Genomic DNA, 27590 nt, shown 5'->3' on the forward strand with positions numbered 1-27590 from the left:
CAAAATGTTACTTAAGAAAATAGAACATTCGAAAAAAAAAAAAGAAAGAAAACTGGGTGGGGGGGACATTGTCTGTGATGAAGTGCTAGATTGAAGTAATAAATTAAAGATTCTCTAACAATGTGATTTTATTATTTTTTATAATTGTGTCCTCAGCTTTAAGATCCAAGAATAATTTAATGTAGTCTGTAATCAATCACTTTTCATCGAATGTTAAGTTGATTTCATCTTGGCTAAGGTCTAATCATATGCCAGGACCATAAGGACAAATGAGAATCTGATTCAATTTATTATTAACAAATAATATTGTACATTTGTTTAAGAAAACTTTATGCTAATTTACATGGATGGAGGGGAACAGAAGGAGAGGTGGGTTGATTAGAGCCACACTTGTTTAGTTCTTGGCTGCCTGATGCATCTGTTTTCCCCTTCTTTGGTTGTATGTGACCTTCTTTAGTTGCAGGGTCACACTTCCTAACTGCTACACTCATCAAGTAGTTGATCTGACAGTTTGACCTATCATTCAGTGAATTGCCACCAGATGCATGTGTGTACCTTAACGTTTGGTGCATTTATCACCTGCTCTCTGTGTGAATCTGCGTAAGTGCACCTCAAACACTACAATTGTATAAATAAATGACATTCAATCTCATTGAAATCTTATCTCGGTTTTGAAATCCAAGAATGATTGTCATCCCATGTTAAGCTGACTTGATCTTGGCTAAGGTCTGATCATATGGCAGGACCATAAGGACAAATAAAAAGATAGTTTAATTCTTTGAGATTATGATTCAATTTATTAAAAAAAAAAATAATATTGTACATTTAACAAAACTTTATGCTAATTTACATGATATGAATATTCCTATTTGCTATGTTTACGTGCATGCATTTTATAATTACCATTTGATGCAAATCTTAGCCCACACACTTCGCAATGATATGGTTTTTCTCCAGTGTGAGTTCTAACATGCCGTTTCAAAGTATCATTTAATGAAAATTTGGCGCCACATACTTCACATGAAAAAGGTTTTTCTCCACTGTGTTTTTGCATATGTCTTTTTAACACGTATTTATGTGAAAATTTTTCGTCACACAATTCACAAGAAAATGGTTTATCACCAGTATGAACCAACATGTGTCTTGATAATTTACTCTTGTCTGTAAATGCGTTCGAACATAGTTCACATGAATATGGTTTCTCTCCAGTGTGTGTTCTCATATGTCTCTGAAGACTGGAATTATTTAACACGGCTAATCCACAAACTGTACACTCGAAAGGTTTCTGCCCGGTGTGCGTTCGCAAATGTTTTTTTAATTCAACAATTTTTGCAAAGGCTGAGTCACATATCTGACACAGATGAGGTTTCTCATCCATGTGTTTTTTCATGTGTTTTGTCAGGTTACTCCTTCCTGCAAAAGCTTGGCAACAAACTTCGCAAACATAAGGCTTTTCACCAGTGTGAACCCTGATATGACTTTTCAGCGTGCTTTTCTCTGAGAACGCAGTTCCACACGTTTCACAAGAGAAACGCTTCTCTCCAGTATGTATTTGTACATGTCTTACAAGATGAGACTTCTCGGAAAAAGCCGCATCGCAAACGTTACAAACAAATGGCTTTTCGCCGCTGTGAGTTCTCATATGTCGTTTCAATTTGCTGTTCATTGAAAATGCTGATCCACATAATTCGCATGAAAATGGTTTTTCTCCTGTGTGTATCCTCATGTGAACTTTAAGATTTGACAATGTTGCCGACGATAATCCACACACGTCACAAGAATAAGGTTTCAACCCTGTATGTGTATGCATATGTCTCTTGTAGCGACAGTTGTACAAGAATGTTGCCCCACATATCTTACAAGTGTAGGGGTTGTCTTTGCCATTTGGTTGTTCTTCCTGTTTTATATCAAGATTAGGATCATCATCTGCATATGCAGAAGCATATATTTCATCATAGGAAATATTTTCGACAGTTTCTGTTTCCATATTTGTACATAAGAATGAGACGAAAATACTTTCTTACAAACCAATAAAAAACATAGTTACTCTCCAATGTATATGATTTATAAAAAGGCAGAAGAAAACTTTTAGACAGTTTCTGTTTGAATATTTGTGTGGGAGGTATTAATGCCTTGCAAAGAAAAGAATGTCATCAACGACCCTCTGGTGGACAGAGACAGAACAGTCTGTGCACTTGTAAACAAGAAAGCAACAAAAATACTCACGCAGAAACCAACAGTTCCTCTCTAATGTATATGAATTATATAGCGGAATACTCTACAGAAGCAGAATAACATTTTGTTGACAGTTTCTGTTTGCATATTTGTGTGGAAGGTATTAATGCCTTGAAAAGAAAAGAACGTCATCAACGACCCTCTGGTGGACAGAGACAGAAGTCTTTTCACTTGTAAACACGATGGCAACAAAAATACTTACGCACAAACCCACAGTTCCTCTCTAATGTATATAAATTGTTTAGCGGAATTCTCTACAAAAGCAGAATAACGTTTTTTTGACAGTTTCTGTTTGCATTTTTGTGTCAAAGGTATTAATGCCTTGCAAAGAAAGGAACATTATCAACGACCCTATGGTGGACAGAGATAGAACACTCTTTTCACTTGTAAATAAGAAGGTGACAAAAACACTTACGCACAAACCAACAGTTCCTCTCTAATGTATATAAATTGTTTAGCGGAATTCTCTACAAAAGCAGAATAACGTTTTTTTGACAGTTTCTGTTTGCATTTTTGTGTCGAAGGTATTAATGCCTTGCAAAGAAAGGAACATTATCAACGACCCTATGGTGGACAGAGACAGAACACTCTTTTCACTTGTAAATAAGAAGGTGACAAAAACACTTACGCACAAACCAACAGTTCCTCTCTAATGTATATAAATTGTTTAGCGGAATTCTCTACAAAAGCAGAATAACGTTTTTTTGACAGTTTCTGTTTTCATTTTTGTGTTGAAGGTATTAATGCCTTGCAAAGAAAGGAACATTATCAACGACCCTATGGTGGACAGAGACAGAACACTCTTTTCACTTGTAAATAAGAAGGTGACAAAAACACTTACGCACAAACCAACAGTTCCTCTCTAATGTATATAAATTGTTTAGCGGAATTCTCTACAAAAGCAGAATAACGTTTTTTTGACAGTTTCTGTTTTCATTTTTGTGTTGAAGGTATTAATGCCTTGCAAAGAAAGGAACATTATCAACGACCCTATGGTGGACAGAGACAGAACACTCTTTTCACTTGTAAATAAGAAGGTGACAAAAACACTTACGCACAAACCAACAGTTCCTCTCTAATGTATATAAATTGTTTAGCGGAATTCTCTACAAAAGCAGAATAACGTTTTTTTGACAGTTTCTGTTTGCATTTTTGTGTTGAAGGTATTAATGCCTTGCAAAGAAAGGAACATCATCAACGACCCTATGGTGGACAGAGACAGAAGTCTTTTCACTTGTAAATAAGAAGGCAACAAAAATACTTACGCACAAACCAACAGTTCCTCTCTAATGTATATAAATTATATAGCGGAATTCTCTACAGAAGCAGAATAAAGTTTTGTTGACATTTTCTGTTCGCTTATTTGTAAATACAAATGCAAATTCAACCAAAATGCTTTTAAAGTTTCTTTCCGATGTTTGTGAGTTTGATTTTATTTCTTTATCTTCTGTTTTGTGTCATCTGCAAATAAAGAAATAAAATAACGCATTAAAATTAAAAATAATCTGTTGGGAAAACATAGAAATCCATGAGAAAAAAAAAATTCATTATTTCGCATTAAATAATCAATCATGTGAATCTTTTTTTTTACAAACATTATAAAAATGTTATCGCTGTTTTTATTTTTATTATTATCTTCCTTGCTACAAAAAAGTTATTTTGGCTGCAATTTATCTTATTAGAAATGTAAATATATACACAAACACTTATTTTCATATATATATATATGTGTGTGTGTGTGTGTGTGTGTGTATGTGCATGTATATATATATATATATTTATATATATATATATATAAGTGAACGTGTCGGTGTGTACATTTTCCTACTCAATAACTATTTATTTTTTTATTTTTATTAGAAATGTAAATATATACACAAACACTTATTTTCATATATATATATATATGTGTGTGTGTGTGTGTGTGTGTATGTGCATGTATATATATATATTTATATATATATATATATATAAGTGAACGTGTCGGTGTGTACATTTTCCTACTCAATAATTATTAATTTTTTAATTTTTATTAGAAATGTAAATATATGCACAAACACTTATTTTCATATATATATGTGTGTGTGTGTGTACATTATATATATATATATATATATAAAGTGAACGTGTCTCTGTACATCTTCCTACTCAATAACTCTGTCAATTTTAAGTCTACAGACTCGAAATTTGATATGCAGAGTACTAATATTTGGGAAAATTTTTGTGATTGGTTTTCGGCCAGAAATTTGGCTGTTAAGGAGTCAAAGTTCAATGATTCGACCTTTGAGAACTCTACCAAACTCTGACAATTTTGGGTCTAAACACTTGAAATTTTAGATATAGGTTACTTGGATATGGATCTAACTTAATAACTTGATTTGAGCCCCATACAATAGATGTTAAGGGGTCATAATAGGGGTCAAAGTTAGAAAAGTTTACCGCTTTTTCTTTTTTTGCTCAACATACACCTCCAAACACGTGGGCAACACCAGGCTGAAATTCTAGTATATATATATATATATATATATATATATATATATATATATATAGCAATACACATGGCTGTTAAAATGCTTTGGATAATCAGATTTCAAGGGGTTTCTGCGAAAATAGTCATATTTTAAAAACCAAATCACTTTATGTCTTCAAAATACCACCGTTTTGTTCAGAAATGAATATACTTTCAAATGAATCAGTAAATAATAACATACATTATATATTTTTAGAGTTTTAAGCAAATAAAATGATAAAAATGGGAACATCATAAAACACCATTTTCGGTGAGATTTTGTAACGATCCCCCCCTGATTTCTGAACATTCGTACCGTGCTTCTGTTAAGAATTTTTTAATGAAATTTGGAAATTAGCCAAAAGAGATGTCATTTTTAATAATTTCGAGTGTCCGAAATTCATTTGACGACTCGTTTTTTTTGTTGTGTTAAAAAAAAGATTTCAAAATGACGAGTATTGAAAATTTTTCTTTGGACACTCACTATTAAGTAAAACAATTATATTTATATTATATATATATATTCTTTTTTTTTTTATTGCCTCTTCTTTCTATTTTGGTTCTTTTTACTTCATCCTTCACCCTCTATCTCTTAAATATATTTCATGTGTCTTGGACCTTTCCTTTATCCCTCTCTTTCTCTCATACCATCCCTCTTTTTCTTTCACTCCCTCCCTCTCTTTATTTCTCTTTCTCTCCCTTTTCTCAGTTTAGAGGATGGGCATTTTAATTTTAATTTTCTTTTTCAATTTTACTTCTAGTTATTATTATATTATTATTATTATTATTATTGTTATTACTGTTATTATTATTGTCATTATTATTGTTATTTTTATTATTATTATTATTATTACTATTATTATTATTATTGTTATTATTATTGTTATTATTATTATTATTATTATTATTATTATTAATACTATTATTATTGTATTGCTATTATTATTATTACTATTATCATTATGCAGATTTTTACTATGTTTATTCGTTAAAAAGATGATTGGATAGTGTTTTCTCTAGTGGTATGTAGTAATTTAAAAACATGATATCCGAAAAAATCGTTATGAATTTGAATCAAGACTTCTGTAGTATTAGTGATAGTAGCAGTTTTTTTTTGTTTATTTTTATTCAAAATCGATTTTTTTTAATTGAAAATCTGGTTATAAAAAAAATTTCTTACATATTTAGTTAGAGCTATTTTGTTATCAACCATACAAATATTTTTAAAAATTGGGTAGTAGTAAATTTTAAAATATTTTAACAAGCAAAAATGTGAAATACGATTGTTTTGGTTCATGTGTACGAACGGTAACACACTTCTAATTTTCGTCCCTTAAAAAAATGTTTTCAGTGAATTATTATCGAATGGAAACTAAATTAAAAAAATAATAATCGATATTTAAATATTTGTAAGAGATGCTCAGTTAAAAAATAACAACGGTAGAAAAAGACATGAAATGTAATTAAAAATCAAAATAACATTAATTCAAAATTTGTAACAATTTGTCAGCTTTAGCAAAAACTTGTTTCTTTTTTTATATTCAAATAGAATTTAAATACTTGATATTTTTCCAAGCATCATGTTTTCTGTTAGAGGGACGTCACTTTTTTAAATAACATTTATTTTTGTTTGTTTGTCGTAATTCTTGTAAAGTTTCACAATGGGTATCAAACACCCTCTAAAAAAAACTCGCTTAATTCTATGTCTAATCCTTCTCCTAAAGCCTTTAGTCTTAACAATAACGCTAAGTAGTATTTTAATGGTGAATGCTCTGGCGAACTGCAGACACTTGTGCTCCCATGACGTAGACATCCTCGACAAACCCGACAGGCAACTAAATCCCACCCCCACAAAGTAGAGATCCCTAGATGTAAAAGATCTTTCTACTCCAGTAGTTTCTTCCCCAGAACTGCTAGACCATTCCAGGTCCCTGCTTCCCCAACTGTACTGACATGCAGAAGTCAAGTGTAACGTGAACCGATATCTTGCTGCCCAAATCCCAACATAGTGCCCCAGTAGTTGTTGCCCCTGATAGTAGCCCCCTCTACACCAAAGCGGCAATGTGTCTTGTTTGGGGTGAAAATGTAATAAAAAAAGAAAGTACAAGTGGCAGAGCTCCCCACTAAACAAACTTCCTCGAAAAAAAAAATGAAATAAAAAAGCATAAAAAACATTTAAAGAAAAGTGCACATGATTAATCCCCCCACCCCCACCCCAAATAAATTGGTCAACTGTCCTAAAACGCTAGGACCATCTTGAAATGGTGAATTATTTTACATTTATGTGAAACCCACCCCCACTCTAAGTTTTAAAATTGTTTTTGTTTTGTTTTCATCAAGTCTTCAGGATGTTCACACATCATTTTCCTTAGCCCTATCATTAACCCAAAGTCAAAGTGGCAATCTCCCTACCTTCTCATAATTGCACAAAGACCCTCTTAAAACCACGCATAATTGCCTTTTAGAAAACAAACAAATAAACAAAAAAAAAAACCTGGGTTTATCTATCATAGGAACTGCCCTAAAATGCTCAAATGATTCAAAATGGGAAATCATTTTACATTAAATTCTAAAATAATTTTTGTTTATCTTTTATTAAAGTTTTTCAAGTTGTAAGCATGCAATTGTCTATAAAGATAGAATCACATATTTTGGATGGGGAGGGGTAACAGAAGGTATTAATCTACAATCCCTAGGACTCTTCAGGCTTATCAAGCTTGAAAAGTCCTAGAATATTCAGTGTGGCTTAATCGACATATATATTTTATAACTTACTAACTAGCTCTACCTACATATTGAGCACTTTTGAAGTAAATACTTTAAGTGTACGCATAAATTTATACTTTCGTATATTAATTTTATGTGAGTAAATGAAGTAGTTATATATATATATATATATATATATATTGTATGGATTAATTAACATCGTTACATTATAACAGGTGTTTTGTATCGAACTGGGGAACCATTTGTTAGGAGTCTCGAACCCAACCCTTCATTATTATTACGGGGGTACCGTGTTCGGACTCCAGCTAGGCTTTGGGACATAGTTGCTGATTCTCTGTTTTTGAATGTTACTTTTTCACTGCCTTCGTTCAGGATTGAACTCAGCACCTTTAGGTAACTGTAAACTTTGATACAGCGTCTAGGACCACTCGGCCATATGTCACTAGGACAATTCTTAGTTGGTTTTTGTTAATGTTAAACCTATGTTGTTATTCAAGGTTTTCTCTCTCTATCAGAGAGGCCGGTTGGGCAAAACGGCCGAAACGTTGTGACAATAACAACCAATGTCACGGTAATATATATTGAACAAATTTCTAACAGTATTTTGTCTAGTTTATTATTTATAACACCTTTTCCCGAACTTACCGTGTTTTAGAGAGAGTCAGCCGCCATTTTGAATTTTCGAATACATCGGTAAACACTGCATGTTTTTCGAGCTGAATAAACATGTTACATTGAATAAAAACACGAAAAATATATCCAGTTTGGTAGAGAAGTAACTTATCTTGCCTTTGATAACATTTATTTGTTATATATTTGTTTTTTGACAACTTTTTCGAATCTATGTGTACAGTAATACAAACCCGAATGTTTTTTTTCCCCCTTGTAGAAATACTTATACGAAAGGGATAACCCAATGAAAAGCACTTCGGGTTCCATTACAGTTTGTGATTTTTTTTAAGCAACTTTTTAATCATCCAAATGTGATTCATTTTTCTTTTTTTTCATCATTTTAAAATTTTGCCATTCTTGGAAGTCTTTTTACCCGAATACGATGTCCAGCATGTTAAAAATATACCTTTTGTTGTAAAAATCCAATGGATAAACATCTGAAGAAATTGGTGGTGACAGGATATTTTTATGGACACATAAATCGTAAAATTGCCTTCCCACTAACGAAACAGCTGTAATGGAAAAAAATCCAGGAAATAAACGAAAGTTATAAAAAAAGAAAACGTGAGTCTTTGAATTTTCAACAAAATTTTGCACTATATATATATATATATATATATATATATATATATATTTTATACACACACACACACACACATATATATATGTACACACACGCATATATCTCTCTCCCTATATATATATATATATATATATATATATATATATATATATATATATATATATACATATATATATATACACGGCAAAATCATGTTAACACACCAGTTCTTGCCAGATCACAAATTAAGCTGAACAAACTCAGTTGTCTCCCCCTTGTTGATATATAAAAATAATTTTTTTTTATTAATATCTTCTCATACATCGATCTTTAATGGAGTATCTACCTTTGTTTTGTACAGCACAATCACGTTGATACACCGGCTCTTGCCAGATGACCAAAGTTAAGCAATGTTGAGCCTGGCCATTACCATTTGACTAGTTGTGAAAGTTAGGTGTTGTATGTACTTTTTGTTTGTAAAGAGACAGGAAATAAATTTACTATGAAGATCAAATGTCAGGTAGTCTATTGCTAGTCACTCGTGTGTGTGTGGGGGGGGAGTCACACCATAGAAAAAAGTAAAATCAGAATACTGGTGCCAGTGGTGAAGGCCACAGATTGTCTCCTCCAGAAGAAATAGAACGGTAAGGGGGAGATAATAATAGGCAATAAAAAGAAAGACACTCAGAGCACGGAGTGTAAGATATACATATATATATACACTTGTGCCCGATATTATTCATACCCCTCGGATCTTTGAGATTTCTATAAGAATATTGCTCAAACCAGAAGGTAGACAATATTAAAGGGATTTCAAACAATAAATCAAGCATAAGCATTTAATTTAAACTCAACAAATAAATAAATTATGCAAGTTTGAAACATTATACAAAGAAAAACAATAATGGCACTAGTTCAAAATTATTCATACCTCTCTTACTAATAGTCAATAGCATGCCCTTTATTCTTAATAACTGCCTGTAACCGTTTTGGATATTTATCAACAAGGTTTTATAAGCATCAACACTGATTTCTGACCATTCTTCAATGCAGTAGTTCTCCAAATCCCTCAAATTTCTAGGTTTCCGCTTTTTAACCTCAGTTTTCAATATGTGCCAGAGGTTTTCGATAGGGTTCAGGTCGGGACTCTGGCTAGGCCATTCCAAAACATTAATTTGATTATCCTCAAACCATTTCTTGACTATTTTGGCTGTATGTTTTGGATCATTATCCTGTTGAAGGACCCAGTTTTGTCCTAAATGGAGCTTCTCCGCATCCTGTCTAATGTTTTTCTGAAGTATCTCCAAATATTGCTCCTTCTACATGGTTCCATCTATCTTGATCAAACTACCTGGACCATTAGCCGAAAAGGAGCCCCAAAACATTAGGCTACCACCACCATGTTTCACCGTGGGTATGGTGTTCTTTGGGTTGTAAGCTTCTCCTTTCTTCCTCCAAACGTAAGAAGCATCCATATGGCCAAACAATTCAATTTTTGTTTCGTCAGTCCACAAAATACTTGAGAAAACGGACTCTGGAGAATTCACATGGGTCCTAGCCAACTTTAGACGTGCTGCAAGGTGTTTTCCGGTGTGCAATGGAGTCCTTCGTGGTCTTCTTCCTTTCAGACCATTTTCATGCAGAGTCCTTTGCAATGTTTGCCTTGATATTTTTATGCCAGAAGACTCCAGATTTTCTAAAATGTCCTTAGTAGTGGTGGTTGGATTTGCATTAACACTTCTTACAATATTCCTGGTGGCTCTAGCAGACAGTTTCCCTTTCCTTCCTCTACCAATCAAGTTGTTTGTTGTGTGGTGGCTCTGGAATTTTTTGATTATGCTCTGTACTGTTGCTGTAGGGACCTCAAATTTCTTGGAAATTGACTTGTAACCTAAACCATCCTTATGTGAATTCACAATTTTAGTCCTAAGATCATTACTGAGCTCTTTTTTCTTCCCCGTTCTAATAATTTTTATTCTTTCATTGGTTTTCAGTTGATATCATTTTAATTTCTGAAAAATGCAAAAAACGAAATGAAATTAATCAAAGGTTGTATAAAAGCATTCAAAATAAGAATCAAACAAGAAACAAACAGTCAGAAACTCGATTAATACTGAAAAAATAAGGGGGTATGATTATTTTTGAACATTGCAGATTTTATAAATAGCTGTATATTTCTTTTATTACAAGTATCCCGAGATTTTAAAATGACGAAAATGATCAGAAGAGGTTTATTAAGAATATGAATCAATATGGACGTAAACAATAAATTCTTACAAAGTTACACCTAATAAACTCAATTTTCAAGGAGGGGTATGAATAATATCGGGCACAAGTGTATATATATATATATATATATATATGTACAAAAGAGACCCTAAAAATTTTAAAATATGAAGATATAAAAAGTACAACCAAACTATTACATTCAAGACACGAGCTTCTGACATGTAATCATAAACGTTGGTTTAAATTTAATAAATATAAACCACCTTAAATCATTAAAAATTACTCATTAGTAAAAATAGATTACAATTATTATTTTTTTTTTTTTAATAAATTAAGTTAGACCAATTACCTCCCTTATACCCGTAAAACAAATAATAAATAAAGTCAATAACACATGACAATTATCTCCCCTTAAAAACTTGTAAAATAAATATTCTCTCTATATATATAAACGGTAGCATCTTTAAATCAAAAATACGCTAACGGAAACAATTTATTGCACGAGCGTCGCCCTTTTAAAATTCATCATTCAATAAAATAAAAAGCTATAGCAAACATCTAAATGACTACTTTAAACACAGTTCCTGATTTCAAAAAAAGAAAAACTAAAAGGTAACTATCTCTATATATTTTTAAATCAAATTTATTATGTAAATTCAAAAATATATATTTTTTCTACTCATTTCTATCTCTAACCCATATTAATTTTCTTATAAATCTTAAATCCAAACCTTTTATTTCAATTTTTTCAGATTCATCTGCCTTACTTTTACTGCTAGGTTTATTTATGGTGTCTTTTAAATTCAATAAAAATCCTCCTAAATTTGCTGATGAGGAGACCGTGCTTACCAAAAAAACTATATATAATTGTTCTACATAACTTCATGTATGCCACAATAAAAAGCACGGATTTCCGAAATGATCGTACAGATAATTGATTTTGTTGTTGTTCCTTCTTATGAAACTGATTTTTAATTTAATTAAAATTTGGTTTTAAATTAAAAAATTTTTTTTTAATTTTTAAATTATAAATCACATTACTTAATATTGAATTAGCTCTAGGACATTTAACTATCGAGCTTATTATATATCTAAATTACAACGAGCACTTTCTATTTCCTGTATTTTAATTAAACTAGTAATTTCACTGTTACATTAAAATACACTTAGCTCTTTAGACTATTGTTCTAATCTCCTTTAAATTATATATATATATATATTTATTTACCAGTGGTGAAAAAACCGGACTAGAGTGCTCAATGTGTAGTCAGAGCAGTATATAGGAAATTTATTACTGTGAGTCCAGAATGAGTTTACAAATTGTTTCAGCTAGAGGAAAATCCTCAAAGAGAGGAAAAAATCCAACTAGCATCGTCAGAATTCATAGAGGGACTAAGTTATTAAGCCCCTCTCTTATTGAAGACACTCCTACTACTTTAAACTCCAACGTCCTCTCCCTACCACTCCCCCTTCTTTTCTAACTCCCCTTTATCTACGATTTTTCCATTCTTATTTGACTTTATAACTTAGTTCATCTATGAATTCTGACGATGCTAGTTGGATTTTTTCCTCTCTTTGAGGATTTTCCTCTAGCTGAAACAATTTGTAAACCTCATTCTGGACTCACAGTAATAAATTTCCTATATATATATATATATATATATATATATATATATGAACAATCCCACTTATTCGGTGTATGTAAAGTGTCGAGTTGTAGAAATTTCAAGATTGGTATCTGGGGGTGCATTAATTCACTGTTAAGACATGCATCTAGGAGAAGTAAACTGATATAAAAACCCTGTGGTTTATTGTATACTCTGCAAAGGTTAGCAGTCATCTGCACAAACAAAGCTTAGCTATCATCTGCACCAACAAAGGTTAGCAGTCATCTGCACCAACAAAGCTTAGCAGTCATCTGCACCAACTAAGGTTAGCAGTCCTCTGCACCAACAAAGGTTAGCAGTCATCTGCACCAACAAAGGTTAGCAGTCATCTGCACCAACAAAGCTTAGCAGTCATCTGCACCAACAAAGCTTAGCAGTCATCTGCACAATCAAAGGTTAGCAGTCATCTGCACCAACAAAGGTTAGCAGTCATCTGCACCAACAAAGGTTAGCAGTCATCCGCACCAACAAAGCTTAGCAGTCATCCGCACCAACAAAGGTTAGCAGTCATCCGCACCAACAAAGCTTAGCAGTCATCCGCACAAACAAAAGTTAGCAGTCATCCGCACCAACAAAGGTTAGCAGTCATCTGCACCAACAAAGGTTAGCAGTCATCTGCACCAACAAAGCTTAGCAGTCATCTGCACAAACAAAGGTTAGCAGTCATCTGCACCAACAAAGCTTAGCAGTCATCTGCACCATCACAGGTTAGCAGTCATCTGCACCAACAAAGGTTAGCAGTCATCTGCACCAACAAAGCTTAGCAGTCATCTGCACCAACAAAGGTTAGCAGTCATCTGCACAAACAAAGCTTAGCAGTCATCTGCACCAACAAAGGTTAGCAGTCATCTGCACCAACAAAGGTTAGCAGTCATCTGCACCAACAAAGCTTAGCAGTCATCTGCACAAACAAAGGTTAGCAGTCATCTGCACCAACAAAGGTTAGCAGTCATCTGCACCAACAAAGGTTAGCAGTCATCTGCACTAACAAAGGTTAGCAGTCATCTCTACCAAAAAAGGTTAGCAGTCATCTGCACCAACAAAGCTTAGCAGTCATCTGCACCAACAAAGCTTAGCAGTCATCTGCACCAACAAAGCTTAGCAGTCATCTGCACCAACAAAGTTTAGCAGTCATCTGCACCAACAAAGCTTAGCAGTCATCTGCACCAACAAAGGTTAGCAGTCATCTGCACCAACAAAGGTTAGCAGTCATCGTCACCAACAAAGGTTAGCAGTCATCTGCACCAACAAAGGTTAGCAGTCATCTGCACCAACAAAGGTTAGCAGTCATCTGCACCAACAAAGTTTAGCAGTCATCTGCACCAACAAAGCTTAGCAGTCATCTGCACCAACAAAGGTTAGCAGTCATCTGCACCAACAAAGCTTAGCAGTCATCTGCACCAACAAAGCTTAGCAGTCATCTGCACCAACAAAGCTTAGCAGTCATCTGCACCAACAAAGCTTAGCAGTCATATCCAAAAAGAAACACAATAATTAATCATCTCTTAATCTTTTTTTACAAACATTTTTTTCTATTATTATAATTCTTCCTTGTAATTTTAAGTAATTTTGGCTGCCATTTATCTTATTAGAAATGTAAATATATACACAAACACTTCTTTTTCATATATATATATACGTTTTTTTTTACATTAACAGTATTATGTGTTCATCAACGTTTCGTCTTTATTTCGAGACTTTGTCTGGATGAATGAGATTAAGAAACAAAAAACACCAGTACAATATATTTGAAAATGTTTCACGTACAAAGTGTGACGCTGTTCTATTTCAGAAAAACGGAAAAAGACGTTGGAAATTCAAATAGGAGGGGGGGGGCTTGCGCTGTTAAAGAGAGGGAAATATATGACGTCACTAATATTTCCCTCTCTTTAACAGTGCAAGCCCCCTCTCCTTTTTGGATTTCTAACGTCTTTTTCCGTTTTTCTGAAATAGAACAGCATCACACTTTGCAGCTTAAAGACCCTGGGTAGGACAAATAATACTTGGAAGCGTTGGACACAGTTCGTTATAAGATGATAAAAACCATTTACCTTTTCTGTTGTAAAGAATGATGAGACGAACAGTTACAAACATATTTGGTTCTTTATTCAATCGACCGATCGGTGACGTCAGGAATTCAAACTTGAATCTACATGGTCTAATCTTCTACCATTCGCATCTAAGGGGCTTTCCTCTCCAACTGACTATCTCTCATCAACTCTTCACTCTCAACTCTATCTTCCAACTCTTCTAACTCCGAACCCACATAATCCTATATTGAGAAATCTCTTTTGTTTATGACGTCATAAGTGTGTTTTCAAACGTGACTAATTTTCACATGGCTTTACACATGTTTGCCCAAACACACTTTCGGAAAACAAAAGAATCCTCAGTTATAATTCTAACCTATTTTTTAACAATATATTTTAAGTTGCATTGTCCTTTCTTTTAACTGACATTTTTAATATTCAGATTTCTAAAAGAGGAGGAGGAGGAGATACTTCACTTATGATGATGGTGGGGAGCATGATACTTGGAAGCGTTGCACACAGTTTGTTATATGGCGAATTTATAAATGCAGTTGACGCTGCTCGGGCTATAATAAGAATAAAGCAAGAAGAGTTCAAAATAGACTTCGTAGCCTCATAGGAGATGTCCTTTTCTCTTCCCTGCAACCTCTATCTCACAGAAGAGATGTTGCAAGTCTGTCTCTAATGTATTGTTACTTTCATGGAAAATGTTCGACTTAGCTTCAATTTATGGTCCCCCCTCGCAAAACTTTCACAAGAAACACTCGTCTAGCTGTAAACACTATCAATAATCCCCCCCACTCTTTATTTGTGCCTAAACCTAAACGTAGATTCCATGAACAAAGCTTCTTTCTTAGAACTGCACGCCTGTGGAATTGTCTTCCGTTTTCCTGCTTTCCGGCTGACTACAATATGGTTGTCTTCAAGTCTAACGTAAATAAGTTCTTGATGAGCCGTTCCATATAAGTTATCAAATTTAACAAATTTTCATTACTAATGATTATTATATTGTCCAATTTCTACTGTACACTCTTTAACCCTTATCCTTGAGTGGCCTCGTGGCCTTGATAATGTGTTGATGCCTATGTAAAAAAAAAAGTCCTATGTGAACAAGTTCTAATTGAACCGTCCCCCCTAAGTAATCCAAGTTACAAAATTCCTACTGTTTACTATGCTAAAATCACAATGACTAATGTATACCTATTAACCTTTATCCTCGAGTGGCCTCTGGGCCTTGATAAGCGGTGACACCCATGTAAAAAAAAAAAGATTGAGGTGAGGTACTCGCAGATTTAGCAAATAGGATGAATAAACTTGCTAAGTTAGCTTATAGGGATGCAGAGATGAGGGAAGGTCCAGCTGTGCAAGTGCACTTAGCTGAATTCTTCATAGATGCATTAAATAACCCCTTTATCAAGGAGGATGTGGTCAGATCGAATCTGACAATCAAATTAGCCTGGGAGTTCCAATTCCCATAGGCTTCACCTGCAAACACCGGATTAAGCTGAGCATTGTTTAAATAAAACATTTTTTTTCTGTTTGTTTTTGTATAAAAAAATGTAATTTCTAAATTATTTTGGGGTGACGAGGGAGGTCGTGCATTTTTTTCTGCTTATTTTTTAAACATTTGTTGACAAAATTAATTCGTAAATTTTCTTGAAAAAACTTTTCTGTACTTTTACCTAACAATTCACGTTTTTCATAAAATAATTCATCTTTTCTTATAAAAAAAACAACTTCTCTTTAGTGTTTACAAAAAAAAAATCGTTTACTGCCAATTTAAAAAAAAAATCAACAACAAAAATGTGTTTTTTTGAAAAAAACTGTACTTTCACCTAACAATTTACGTTTTTCATGAAATAATTCATCTTTTCTTATAAAAAAAACAACTTCTCTTTAGTGTTTACAAAAAAAAATCGTTTACTGCCAATTAAAAAAAAAATCAAAAACAAAAATGTGTTTTTTTGAAAAAAACTGTACTTTCACCTAACAATTCACGTTTTTCATAAAATAATTCATCTTTTCTTATAAAAAAAACAACTTCTCTTTAGTGTTTACAAAAAAAATCGTTTACTGCCAATTAAAAAAAAAATCAAAAACAAAAATGTGTTTTTTTGAAAAAAACTGTACTTTCACCTAACAATTCACGTTTTTCATAAAATAATTCATCTTTTCTTATAAAAAAAACAACTTCTCTTTAGTGTTTACAAAAAAAAATCGTTTACTGCCAATTAAAAAAAAAATCAAAAACAAAAATGTGTTTTTTTGAAAAAAACTGTACTTTCACCTAACAATTAACGTTTTTCATAAAATAATTCATCTTTTCTTATAAAAAAAAACAACTTCTGTTTAGTGTTTACAAAAAACATCGTTTACTGCCAATTTAAAAAAACAATCAAAAACAAAAATGTGTTTTTTGGAAAAACTGTACTTTCACCTAACAATTTACGTTTTTCATGAAATAATTCATATTTTCTTATAAAAAAACAACTTCTGTTTAGTGTTTACAAAAAAAATCGTTTAATGCCAATTTAAAAAAAAAAATCAAAAACAAAAATGTGTTTTTTTGAAAAAACTGTACTTTCATCTAACAATTTACAGTTAAATTCTTCATCTTTTCTTAAAAAAAAACTTAAAATGGTACTTATGCACTTATTGAACCGTGCTGAAATAATAAGGTTATTATTTAGAAAGCCATTCTTAACATAAAAAGAGGAGGGTGTTTTGTTATTTTTTATTTATTGTATTTTTATTTTATTACTTTTCGTAGAACATGGACTCTGCGTAATCATTTTTTTATAATGACTGCTTCCTGAAAGCGCATGTGCAAGAGGTTTTCATTGGTTTATTTAATCACGAAAACTTTTTGAAAGTACTATTTGAGGCAAAAAAGAAAAAAAATAGGTCCAATGCATTATTCGAATATGTACGAAAAAATTGATGTAACAAAAAATAATATTTATTGGGGAAAATATAAATAAAATAAAAATAAAAACAAGCACGAAATAAAAGTATGAATCAAATTTACTCAAAGAAATAAAACAAAATTCAAACAATAAAATAAATACTCAATTAAAAAAGTGGCGCTTCTACACTATTAGGACGAAATTTCTACACCATTGGGATGACATTTCGGAAACCATAAGACTGAATTTCACATGAAAACAATAATATCTACGTATACCTCATATTTTTAAGATGATTATATCCAAAAATTACGAAAATCGATAAGGTAGAAAATTATTTATTAAAGAAAATAAAAAATAAAATTTAATTAAAATGATCGTAAGACACAGGAGAATTCAAAAGGGAGGTATTTTTCTGTTTTGATTTAAACAAGATGGCACCAATTTTTCACCTGCTAACACTATTAAAGCTGTTTTTTTTTTGTTTTTTTTTAATAATTCAGTAATATTCAGGTGATTTCGACTGCATAATTTGGAAGCTACCATTGTGATTTATTAGAATTGACAAAAAAAATCAGTTGAAACCATTGTTTTTTTTTATCTGAAAACTCCATTTATTAAAATTACCTGAATATTACTGAATTATTAAAAAAAACAAAAAAAAAAAACAGCTTTAATGGTGTTAGCAGGTGAAAATTTGGTGCCATCTTGTTTAAATCAAAACAGAAAAATACCTCCCTTTTGAATTCTCCTGTGACTGAATAATTTGGAAGCTGACATAGGTACTTATTAGAATTGATGCAAAAAAAATCATTGAAACCATTGTTTTTTTTTTATCTGAAAACTCTGTTTATCAACTACAAAATTTCGTCCCAATAGTGTAGAAGCGCCACAATACGAATAATTCGACTTTAAAAATAAAATGATTAAATGGCCTGAAAACGAAACGAAAGTTATAAATGTTAAACTATAAAAGAATAAACGTTTTTTTCTCCCAGAATTGGGGCGAGATTTTATAGTCGATAAATGGAGTTTTCAGATAAAAAAACAAAAAAAACAATGGTTTCAACTGATTTTTTTTGTCAATTCTAATAAATCACAATGGTAGCTTCCAAATTATGCAGTCGAAATCATCTGAATATTACTGAATTATTAAAAAAAACAACTTTAATCGTGTTAACATGTGAAAAATTGCCGCCATCTTGTTTAAATCAAAACGGAAAATTACCTCCCTATTGAACTCTGTGTTTCACGATTGTTTTCATCAAATTCTATTTTGTATTTTCTATAATAAATAAATTTCTACCTTATTGATTTTCGTAATTTTTGGATAAAATCATCTTAATTCGAAAAATTGGTAAAAAAAAAACAAATATATTACAAATAAATGTTATCAAAGGCAAGATAACTTACTTTTCTACCTAACTGGATATTTTTTTTAGTGTTTTTAAAGACATAGAGTGTCTACCGATGTATTGGAAAAGTTAAAATGCCGTTGGACTCTCTGTTGAACATAGTAAGTTTGAATAAATGAGTTAAAAATAAAAAAATATACAAAATACTGTTAAAAACCAACGGAATATATGTCAGCCTATGTCATGGTAACATATACTGAGTGAGTTTCTTACAGTATTTTGTATAGATATATATTTTTAACTCATTTTTCCAAACTTACCATGTTTAACAGAGAGTCCGGCGCCATTTTAAATTTTCCAATAAACACTATGTTTTTTGAGCTGAATAAACAAGTTACATTAAATAAAAACACTAAAAAATTATTGAGTTAGGTAGAAGAGTAACTTATCTTGCTTTTGATAACATTTATTTGTTATATATTTGTTTTTTGACAACTTTTTCGAATCTATGTGTACAGTAAAAGTAATCCGCACTCCGCAGTGCCGATTCAGGGGAGGTGTGGTTAGATATTGCACAACCCTTGCCTCACAATTACATACGCAGCTGTAGGTATATCAGAATTTTTGTAGGAATTTTTGACACCCCTAACACGAAACTGCGAATAAAATATAAAAAACTCGTAATTTCTCTTTTAAAAGTGGGTTGTTTATTTTCTTTATGGATTATACTTCCAAAATAAACTATTAAAGTTGTATAAAAAGTAATAGAATTTTTTTTTTTTTTTTTAAAAAACAGTAATGAATTTTACGAACTCAATATTGTTCAATTTTTAAAAAATTTTGATAGATTTTTAAAAATCTATCAAAATTTTTCTATTGATTCTATTTTTACGATATTTTCAGGGTCAATGTTAAATTTTATGCTCTTTCCAATAAACCGAATATAATATTTTAGACAAACGTTTTTTTTTTTTTAAATTCACGCCCCCCCCCCCATTTTGAAATGTCTATAAAAAAGTAAATAATTAATTTATGTACCAAAGTTTTATATATCACAAATTGTTTAGAAAGACAGGGGTGGAATTATTCAATATTTTTCACGAAATTTCTGACACATCTAACGCAGCTGCCCCTACAGGGGGTATCCTTTGTCTTTCACGACTGAACGGAGACATTGATCCTACCCGAAATACGTGTGTGGAAGTTGTTTACCTCAAACAACAATGGGAAAATGAATTTGTAGGCCCCACCCTCAAAGAAATTTACGGTTGATCTATAGTAACCTATCTTTCTTTTTACACTGTTTAAATGTAATGCATTTTTAAATAAATCGGTTACCTTTACGATTCATGTCTCCACTTCACTTCCGGTTGCAATGCCTCTCACGGGTTTGTATTACTGTACACATAGATTCGAAAAAGTTGTCAAAAAACAAATATAGAACAAATAAATGTTATCAAAGGCAAGATAAGTTACTTTTCTACCTAACTAGATATATTTTTGGTACTAGTGCATGAGCTGGCCTGGGCGTGGCTTATCACTCGCTCGGATTTCTCCGTAAAATGACGTCACATGCTGCCATCTGACGGAGAAAATGGACGAAGGGTGGGGTGCGTACAGAGCATTTTCTTTAATTACTATAAAATTAATATAGTGGTAAAATTATTTAAAAAAAAAAGAAAACAGAAGCCAAATTTGAAGCCAAATTAAAAAAAAAGAAGGCCAAACCATTTCAAAAAAGGTCAAATTCACGAAATTAGCCATTAAAAGAATAATAAATGGTAACAATAACATTATGAATAAAAGTTACTTTCCAACTTATCTGCATCATTCGTTGGTATTTTTAAGTAGTTTTAAGTGCTTTTTATTCCATATCGAATGTTAGAGCGGTTTCCGCTAACTTTGCCAAATTTTAAAATGCCGTAAAACATACCCTGTTTTTTTTTTTTTTTTTTTTTTTTTTTTTTAATAATTACTACTTTTTTAAATAGAAAAATGAATGATGCAGGTAAGTTGCAAAGTAATTTTTATTGTCAAATAATAACAGAAAAACTTACCGTAATTATTTTTCACATGCATGGGAGTCAAATAGAAGAAAACTTGTAATGTTTCCAAGGAAAAAAGCTAAACAAAAAAAAAAAAAAATGGACGACTCTAGCAGCAGCAGAAGCGCCAAATACAAGTTTCCAGTGCTTGAAAAATGAATTGACGAATAACACCGACCACTCTAATTTGTTTTTTTTTTTTTTTTTTTTTTAAGGTAATTGAGGTCGCTGACAACGAATCTGATAGTCAAACTTGGTGCAAATTTACCGTTTGCATGGTATTTACCCCTGAACCCACGAACTACTTTTGACCATTTTGCAGCTTCCGTTTATGCTACGCGCATACAGGGGGGGGGATGTGGTGTTGGGGCGCGCGCGCCCCAACACCACATCCCCCCCCCTGTATGCGCGTAGCATAAACGGAAGCTGCAAAATGGTCAAAAGTAGTTCGTGGGTTCAGGGGTAAATACCATGCAAACGGTAAATTTGCACCAAGTTTGACTATCAGATTCGTTGTCAGCGACCTCAATTACCTTTAAAAAAAAAAAAAAAAAAAACAAATTAGAGTGGTCGGTGTTATTCGTCAATTCATTTTTCAAGCACTGGAAACTTGTATTTGGCGCTTCTGCTGCTGCTAGAGTCGTCCATTTTTTTTTTTTTTTGTTTAGCTTTTTTCCTTGGAAACATTACAAGTTTTCTTCTATTTGACTCCCATGCATGTGAAAAATAATTACGGTAAGTTTTTCTGTTATTATTTGACAATAAAAATTACTTTGCAACTTACCTGCATCATTCATTTTTCTATTTAAAAAAGTAGTAATTATTAAAAAAAAAAAAAAAAAAAAAAAAAAAAAACAGGGTATGTTTTACGGCATTTTAAAATTTGGCAAAGTTAGCGGAAACCGCTCTAACATTCGATATGGAATAAAAAGCACTTAAAACTACTTAAAAATACCAACGAATGATGCAGATAAGTTGGAAAGTAACTTTTATTCATAATGTTATTGTTACCATTTATTATTCTTTTAATGGCTAATTTCGTGAATTTGACCTTTTTTGAAATGGTTTGGCCTTCTTTTTTTTTAATTTGGCTTCAAATTTGGCTTCTGTTTTCTTTTTTTTTTAAATAATTTTACCACTATATTAATTTTATAGTAATTAAAGAAAATGCTAGAATTAATTTTTCAAGTAGTTTCATGTCGAAATGTTCTGGAAACTTGTATTTGGCGCTGCTAGCCCCCCCCCTCCCCCTGTCGGCCATTTATTTTTTTGCGTTTTCTCTCTCTGTACGCACCCCACCCCCACCCTTCGTCCATTTTCTCCGTCAGATGGCAGCATGTGACGTCATTTTACGGAGAAATCCGAGCGAGTGATAAGCCACGCCCAGGCCAGCTCATGCACTAGTACCATATTTTTTGTGTTTTTATTCAGTGTAACATGTTTATTCAGCTCGAAAAACATGCAGTGTTTACCGATGTATTGGAAAATTCAAAATGGCGCCCGACACTCTCTTTAACACGGTAAGTTCGGGAAAAGGTGTTATAAATAATAAACTAGATAAAATACTATTTAAAACACACAGAATATATGTCAACTTATGTCACGGTAACATATAATTAAGAAAAAGTTGTCAAAAAACATATATAACAAATAAATGTTAGGCAAGATAAGTTACTTTTCTACCAAACTGGATATGTTTTTCGTGTTTTTACATGTTTATTCAGCTCGAAAAACATACAGTGTTTACCGATGTATTGGAAAATAAAAAATGGCGGCCGACTCTCTCTTTAACACGGTAAGTTCGGGAAAAGGTGTTATAAATAATAAACTAGACAAAATACTATTCAAAAACCACCGAATATATGTCAACCTTAGGTTGACATATATTAGAAAATCGCTCAATATATATTACCGTGACATAGGTTGACTCAACCTATGTCACGGTAATATATATTGAGCGATTTTCTAACAATATTTTGTCTAGTTTTATATTTATAGCACCTTTTCCCAAACTTACCGTGTTAAAGAGAGAGTCGGGCACCATTTTTTATTTTCCAATACATCGGTAAACACAGTATGTTTTTCGAGCTTAATAAACATGTTACATTGAATAAAAACACGAAAAATATATCCAGTTAGGTAGAAAAGTAACTTATCTTGCCTTTGATAACATTTATTTTTTATATATTTGTTTTTGACAACTTTTTCGAATCTATGTGTACAGTAATACAAACCCATTTTTTTTTTGAACATGGGGAGAAGGATGATGTGTCTGTAAGGTAACGTAAAAAAAACGAGGCAGCAACCGGAAGTGAAGTAGAAACACGAATCGTAACGATAACCAATAAATTAATTTAATACGTGAAAAAAAAAAGAAAAAAAAAGGTAAATTTTTACGACGTGCCCCCAACGTATTAGAAACACCCCCAACTTAAGTTAAGAACGGCTTTCGGAATAAACACCACACCACCCCAACCTCGAAAGCTGTTCTTAACATGGGGACGTTGAGGGGGTGTTTATTCCGAAAGCCGTTCTTAATTTATAATACGCTGGGGCACGTCGTAAAAAGTGAGCAAACAAATATTATTGGAAACACCCCCAACTTCCACATGTTAAGAACGGCTTTCGGAATAAACACCACCACCCCAATCTCGAAAGCTGTTCTTAACATGGGGAGGTTGAGGGGGTGTTTATTCCGAAAGCCGTTCTTAACTTATAATACGCTGGGGCACGTCATAGAAATTGATCAAACAAACATCCGAAAATACGATCAGATAATTTAAGTGAAAATTATACTTGCGTTTTTCGTCTTCTTTTCTCCGCGCCTTTTCTGTTTTCTTGAAGGCAGTTAAAAAATATGAATTAATTAATTAACTATTTTAAATTATTTTAATTTATTTTAAATTATTTTAATCCAAGCAAAAAAAAAGAAAAAAAATACATGAAGGGAACTTTTTTTGGTCGAAAAATTATTTTCGCGTTTTGATCAGGAAAAGAAAAAAATTCGAAAAGGGAGATAATCGAACAGAAATACAAGTTTTACTAACCCTGATATAAGAGACCAGAATATAAGAAAACCTAGTATAAGAGAGATTTTATCTTGTCCCAAATTAGAGCCTGTGTTTGATTTTGGTTCGGTTGTTTTTGTTTTACGGCATATCAACCCTTTTCAGGTTATTTAATGCCGAATCCAGTGATTTTGAAGAACAATTTTTTTAATAGAGTATACTTGTTTTTTTGTTTTTTTTTTTAAGTCGGTTTCTATTTAACCCATAGTTGGGACCCTAACAGGTACTACCACTCCGCACTCCCCACTCCGGTAGGTGTATCAAAATTTTTGTAGGAATTTTTGACACCCTTAACATGAAACTGCAAATAAAATATAAAAAACTCGTAATTTCTCTTTTAAAAGTGGGTTGTTTATTTTCTTTATGGATTATACTTCCAAAATAAACTATTAAAGTTTATAAAAAGTAATAGAAATATTTTTTAAAAAACAGTAATGAAATCAATTGAATTTTACGAGTTCAGTATTTTTCAATTTTTAAACTTTAAAAATCTATCAAAATTTTTCTATTGATTCTATTTTTACGATATTTTTAGGGTCAATGTGAAATGTTATGCTCTTTCCAATAAACGGAATATAATATTTTAGACAAACGTTTTTTTAATTCACCCCCCCATCTTAAATGTCTATTAAAAAGTAATTAATTTATGTACCAAAGTTTTATATATCACAAATTGAAGAGAAAAGGTCAATAAATAATATATTCAAATTTAAAAACAAAAAAAAGTAGTGTTTTTTAGAAATTTACCTGTAAAGTCCAAAGCTTAAAACCTTTTTTTTTTTAAAAAAAACCCACGTTGTTTGTTTTTGTGTTTTTTTTGTTTTTTTTTTTTAATGAAACCTTGGTCCTTGCTCCTTTAATTGAAAAAAGAAATTAGGGCTTGAATAACATTTTTTGAGGAGTTATAAGCTTCGAAAGATGGCGGGTGGAATGATTCAATAGTTTTCACGAAATTTCTGACACTGCTACCACTCCGGGTCAGAGTGACCCTGGGAGCAATAGCAATTAAAAGGTGGATCCACACTCTCCAAAGCCTGCATTTAAAATTTTTGCCGACAAGTAGTTTTCGTTTATTTATTTATAATCCAATGTATTCCATATGCAATTAAAATAAAAAAAATAATAGTATAATAAAATAAAAAAATAAGAATAAAATAAAAATATAAAATAAAAACTTAAATAATAGTAAAATAAAAATAAAAAATAAGAATTAAATGTTTTTTAAATCTTAAATAAAATTAAAAATAATAGTAAAATAAAAATAAAAAATAAGAATTAAATTTTTTTAAAATCTTAAATAAAAATTAAAAATAATAGTACAATAAAAATAAAAAATAAGAATAAAAATAAAATAAAAAATATAAAATAAAAATTTAAATTTATTGAACAATAAAAATAAAAATTATGAAATAAAAATAAAAATAATAGTAGAATTAAAATAAAAAATAAGGATAAAAATAAAAATATAAAATATAAAATAAAAATTTAAATTTATTGAACAATAAAAATAAAAATAAAAATTATGAAATAAAAATAAAGATAATAGTAGAATTAAAAAAATAAGAATAAAAATAAAATAAAAAATATAAAATAAAAATTTAAATTTATTGAACAATAAAAATAAAAATAAAAATTATGAAATAAAAAATAAAAATAATAGTAGAATTAAAATAAAAAATAAGAATAAAAATAAAATAAAAAATATAAAATAAAAGTTTTAATTTATTAAACAATAAAAATAAAAAATATGAAATAAAAAATAAAATAATAGTAGGATAAAAATAAAAAATAAGAATAAAAATAAAAAATATAAAAATTTTTTTTTAATTTATTAAACAATAAAAATAAAAATTATGAAATAAAAATAAAAATAATAGTAGAAATAAAATAAAATAACAAGAATAAAAATAAAATAAAAAATATGAAATAAAAATTAAAATTTATTGAACAATAAAAAATATGAAATAAAAATTAAAATTTATTGAACAATAAAAATAAAAAATATGAAATAAAAATTAAAATTTATTGAACAATAAAAATTAAAAAATATGAAATAAAAATTAAAATTCATTGAACAATAAAAATAAAAAATATGAAATAAAAATTAAAATTTATTGAACAATAAAAATAAAAAATATGAAATAAAAATTAAAATTTATTGAACAATAAAAATAAAAAATATGAAATAAAAATTAAAATTCATTGAACAATAAAAATAAAAAATATGAAATAAAAATTAAAATTCATTGAACAATAAAAATAAAAAATATGAAATAAAAATTAAAATTTATTGAACAATAAAAATAAAAAATATTAAATATAAATTAAAATTAAGAGCACAACTAAAATAAAAAAAAATAAAAATGTGAAATAAAAATTTAAAATAATAGCACGATAAAAATAAACCATAAGAAATAAAAATAAACTTAGAAATTATTGAAATTTTGTGGTCGTTAACAAAATTCGACTTTTGTATAACAAAGTGAAAGAAATGGAAAAAGGTAGAAAATAAAGGTATACAAGAGAGAGCAACAAATGGTTGTCCTGTTGTGATTCAATTCGGTTTTATTAACATAGAAGGGCTGCTTTTATGTCCCTAAGCAGAGTTAACAACGTTAACCAAAATAACACAAATTAAAATAACACACAATTGAAAATCATAGAAAGGTTGCAAAAAAGTCCGTGAAAAAATGTTGGAAACAACAAAAAGGAGAATTATCTTTTTTTCTTTACAAGTCCTTTGCAAAGCTAAGACGATATGGGTGGGCCGGGGGGGGGGGGAAACGAACAAGAAATAAAAAAGTTGGCCTTTTGGTCAAGATCAAAGTGTAACGAAGCCGGGTGACACCGGATAACCTTGCTTCCTAGGTTGAGGGTGAGTGGGATGGAGCTGGGCGAGAGGTCTCAGTCCCATCTCGTGAGAAACCAATGAATTGTCATCGGGTGAAAAGTACATTATTTGGAGTTCAAAAGGGCCAGATTAAAGATAAGCCAGATGTCGGGTTGGCGAGGAAAACGCAAGGAGGTCTGGGAAGGGTCGACGAGTAAAGTCGACGATTCGAGTGTAAATGATAACATGATTCACTTAGACCAACAAGTTGGAGGTGATGAGAGAGAAAGAACAAACCCCGAAAACAATTGAATTAGTCATTCTAATTTTAAGGGAACAAATTGGTTAAATGCCTAGACAGATAACTAATTCTCGGAATTGAATCGAGAGGGGGTCGGTTGGGAAGGAGAGAGAGAGAGAGAGAGAGAGAAAGAATTATGATTACCCGTCGAATAGAGAGATTGGGTCGACTACAGAAGGAAGGGGAGGATGACGTTTAATAAAACTACTGCGGAAATAGACGACAACAGAGAATCGGACAGTCTGTCGAACAGAGAAGTTGGGAAGCCACGCGTGCTGCTAGCCTCTTTTAATTGAGACGAAGAGAACTAACAAGACGGCCACTTAGAGTTTTTGTTTAAATACACTGTGGGGGTTGCATTCCAAGCCTGACGAAAGTATAAGGGACGAGCCGAGCCTTAATGTATACCGAATCACTAAATGAACAGCCTAAAACTATCCTCATCATTGTTGAT

General features: G+C 31.2%; 1 protein-coding gene across 2 annotated transcripts; it reads right to left on the reverse strand.

Moving 5' to 3' along the window:
• Positions 1 to 626: 626 nt before the first annotated feature.
• Positions 627 to 23945, reverse strand: LOC145271369 (uncharacterized). 2 transcript variants are annotated; one of them, XM_080126908.1, is made up of 2 exons: positions 23738 to 23945; positions 627 to 3696 (listed from the first exon to the last, which is right to left on the reverse strand). In XM_080126908.1, the coding sequence occupies exon 2, from the start codon at positions 1985 to 1987 to the stop codon at positions 866 to 868; it is 1122 nt and encodes a 373-aa protein (XP_079983034.1). In that variant the 5' UTR covers positions 1988 to 3696; positions 23738 to 23945; the 3' UTR covers positions 627 to 865. The 2 variants fall into 2 exon arrangements, with proteins under 2 accessions (XP_079983034.1, XP_079983035.1); XM_080126909.1 differs by lacking the exon at positions 23738 to 23945 and adding an exon at positions 20231 to 20363.
• Between the last annotated feature and the right edge of the window lie 3645 nt (positions 23946 to 27590).

The sequence above is a fragment of the Euprymna scolopes genome, chromosome 46 (genome assembly GCF_053919585.1).
Source record: "Euprymna scolopes isolate OS-2025 chromosome 46, ASM5391958v1, whole genome shotgun sequence".
NCBI lineage: Eukaryota > Metazoa > Mollusca > Cephalopoda > Sepiida > Sepiolidae > Euprymna > Euprymna scolopes.

Coding starts and splice junctions, on each gene's coding strand:
- LOC145271369 (XM_080126908.1), bottom strand. CDS start 1,987: ATGGAAACAGAAACTGTCGAAAATATTTCCTATGATGAAATATATGCT.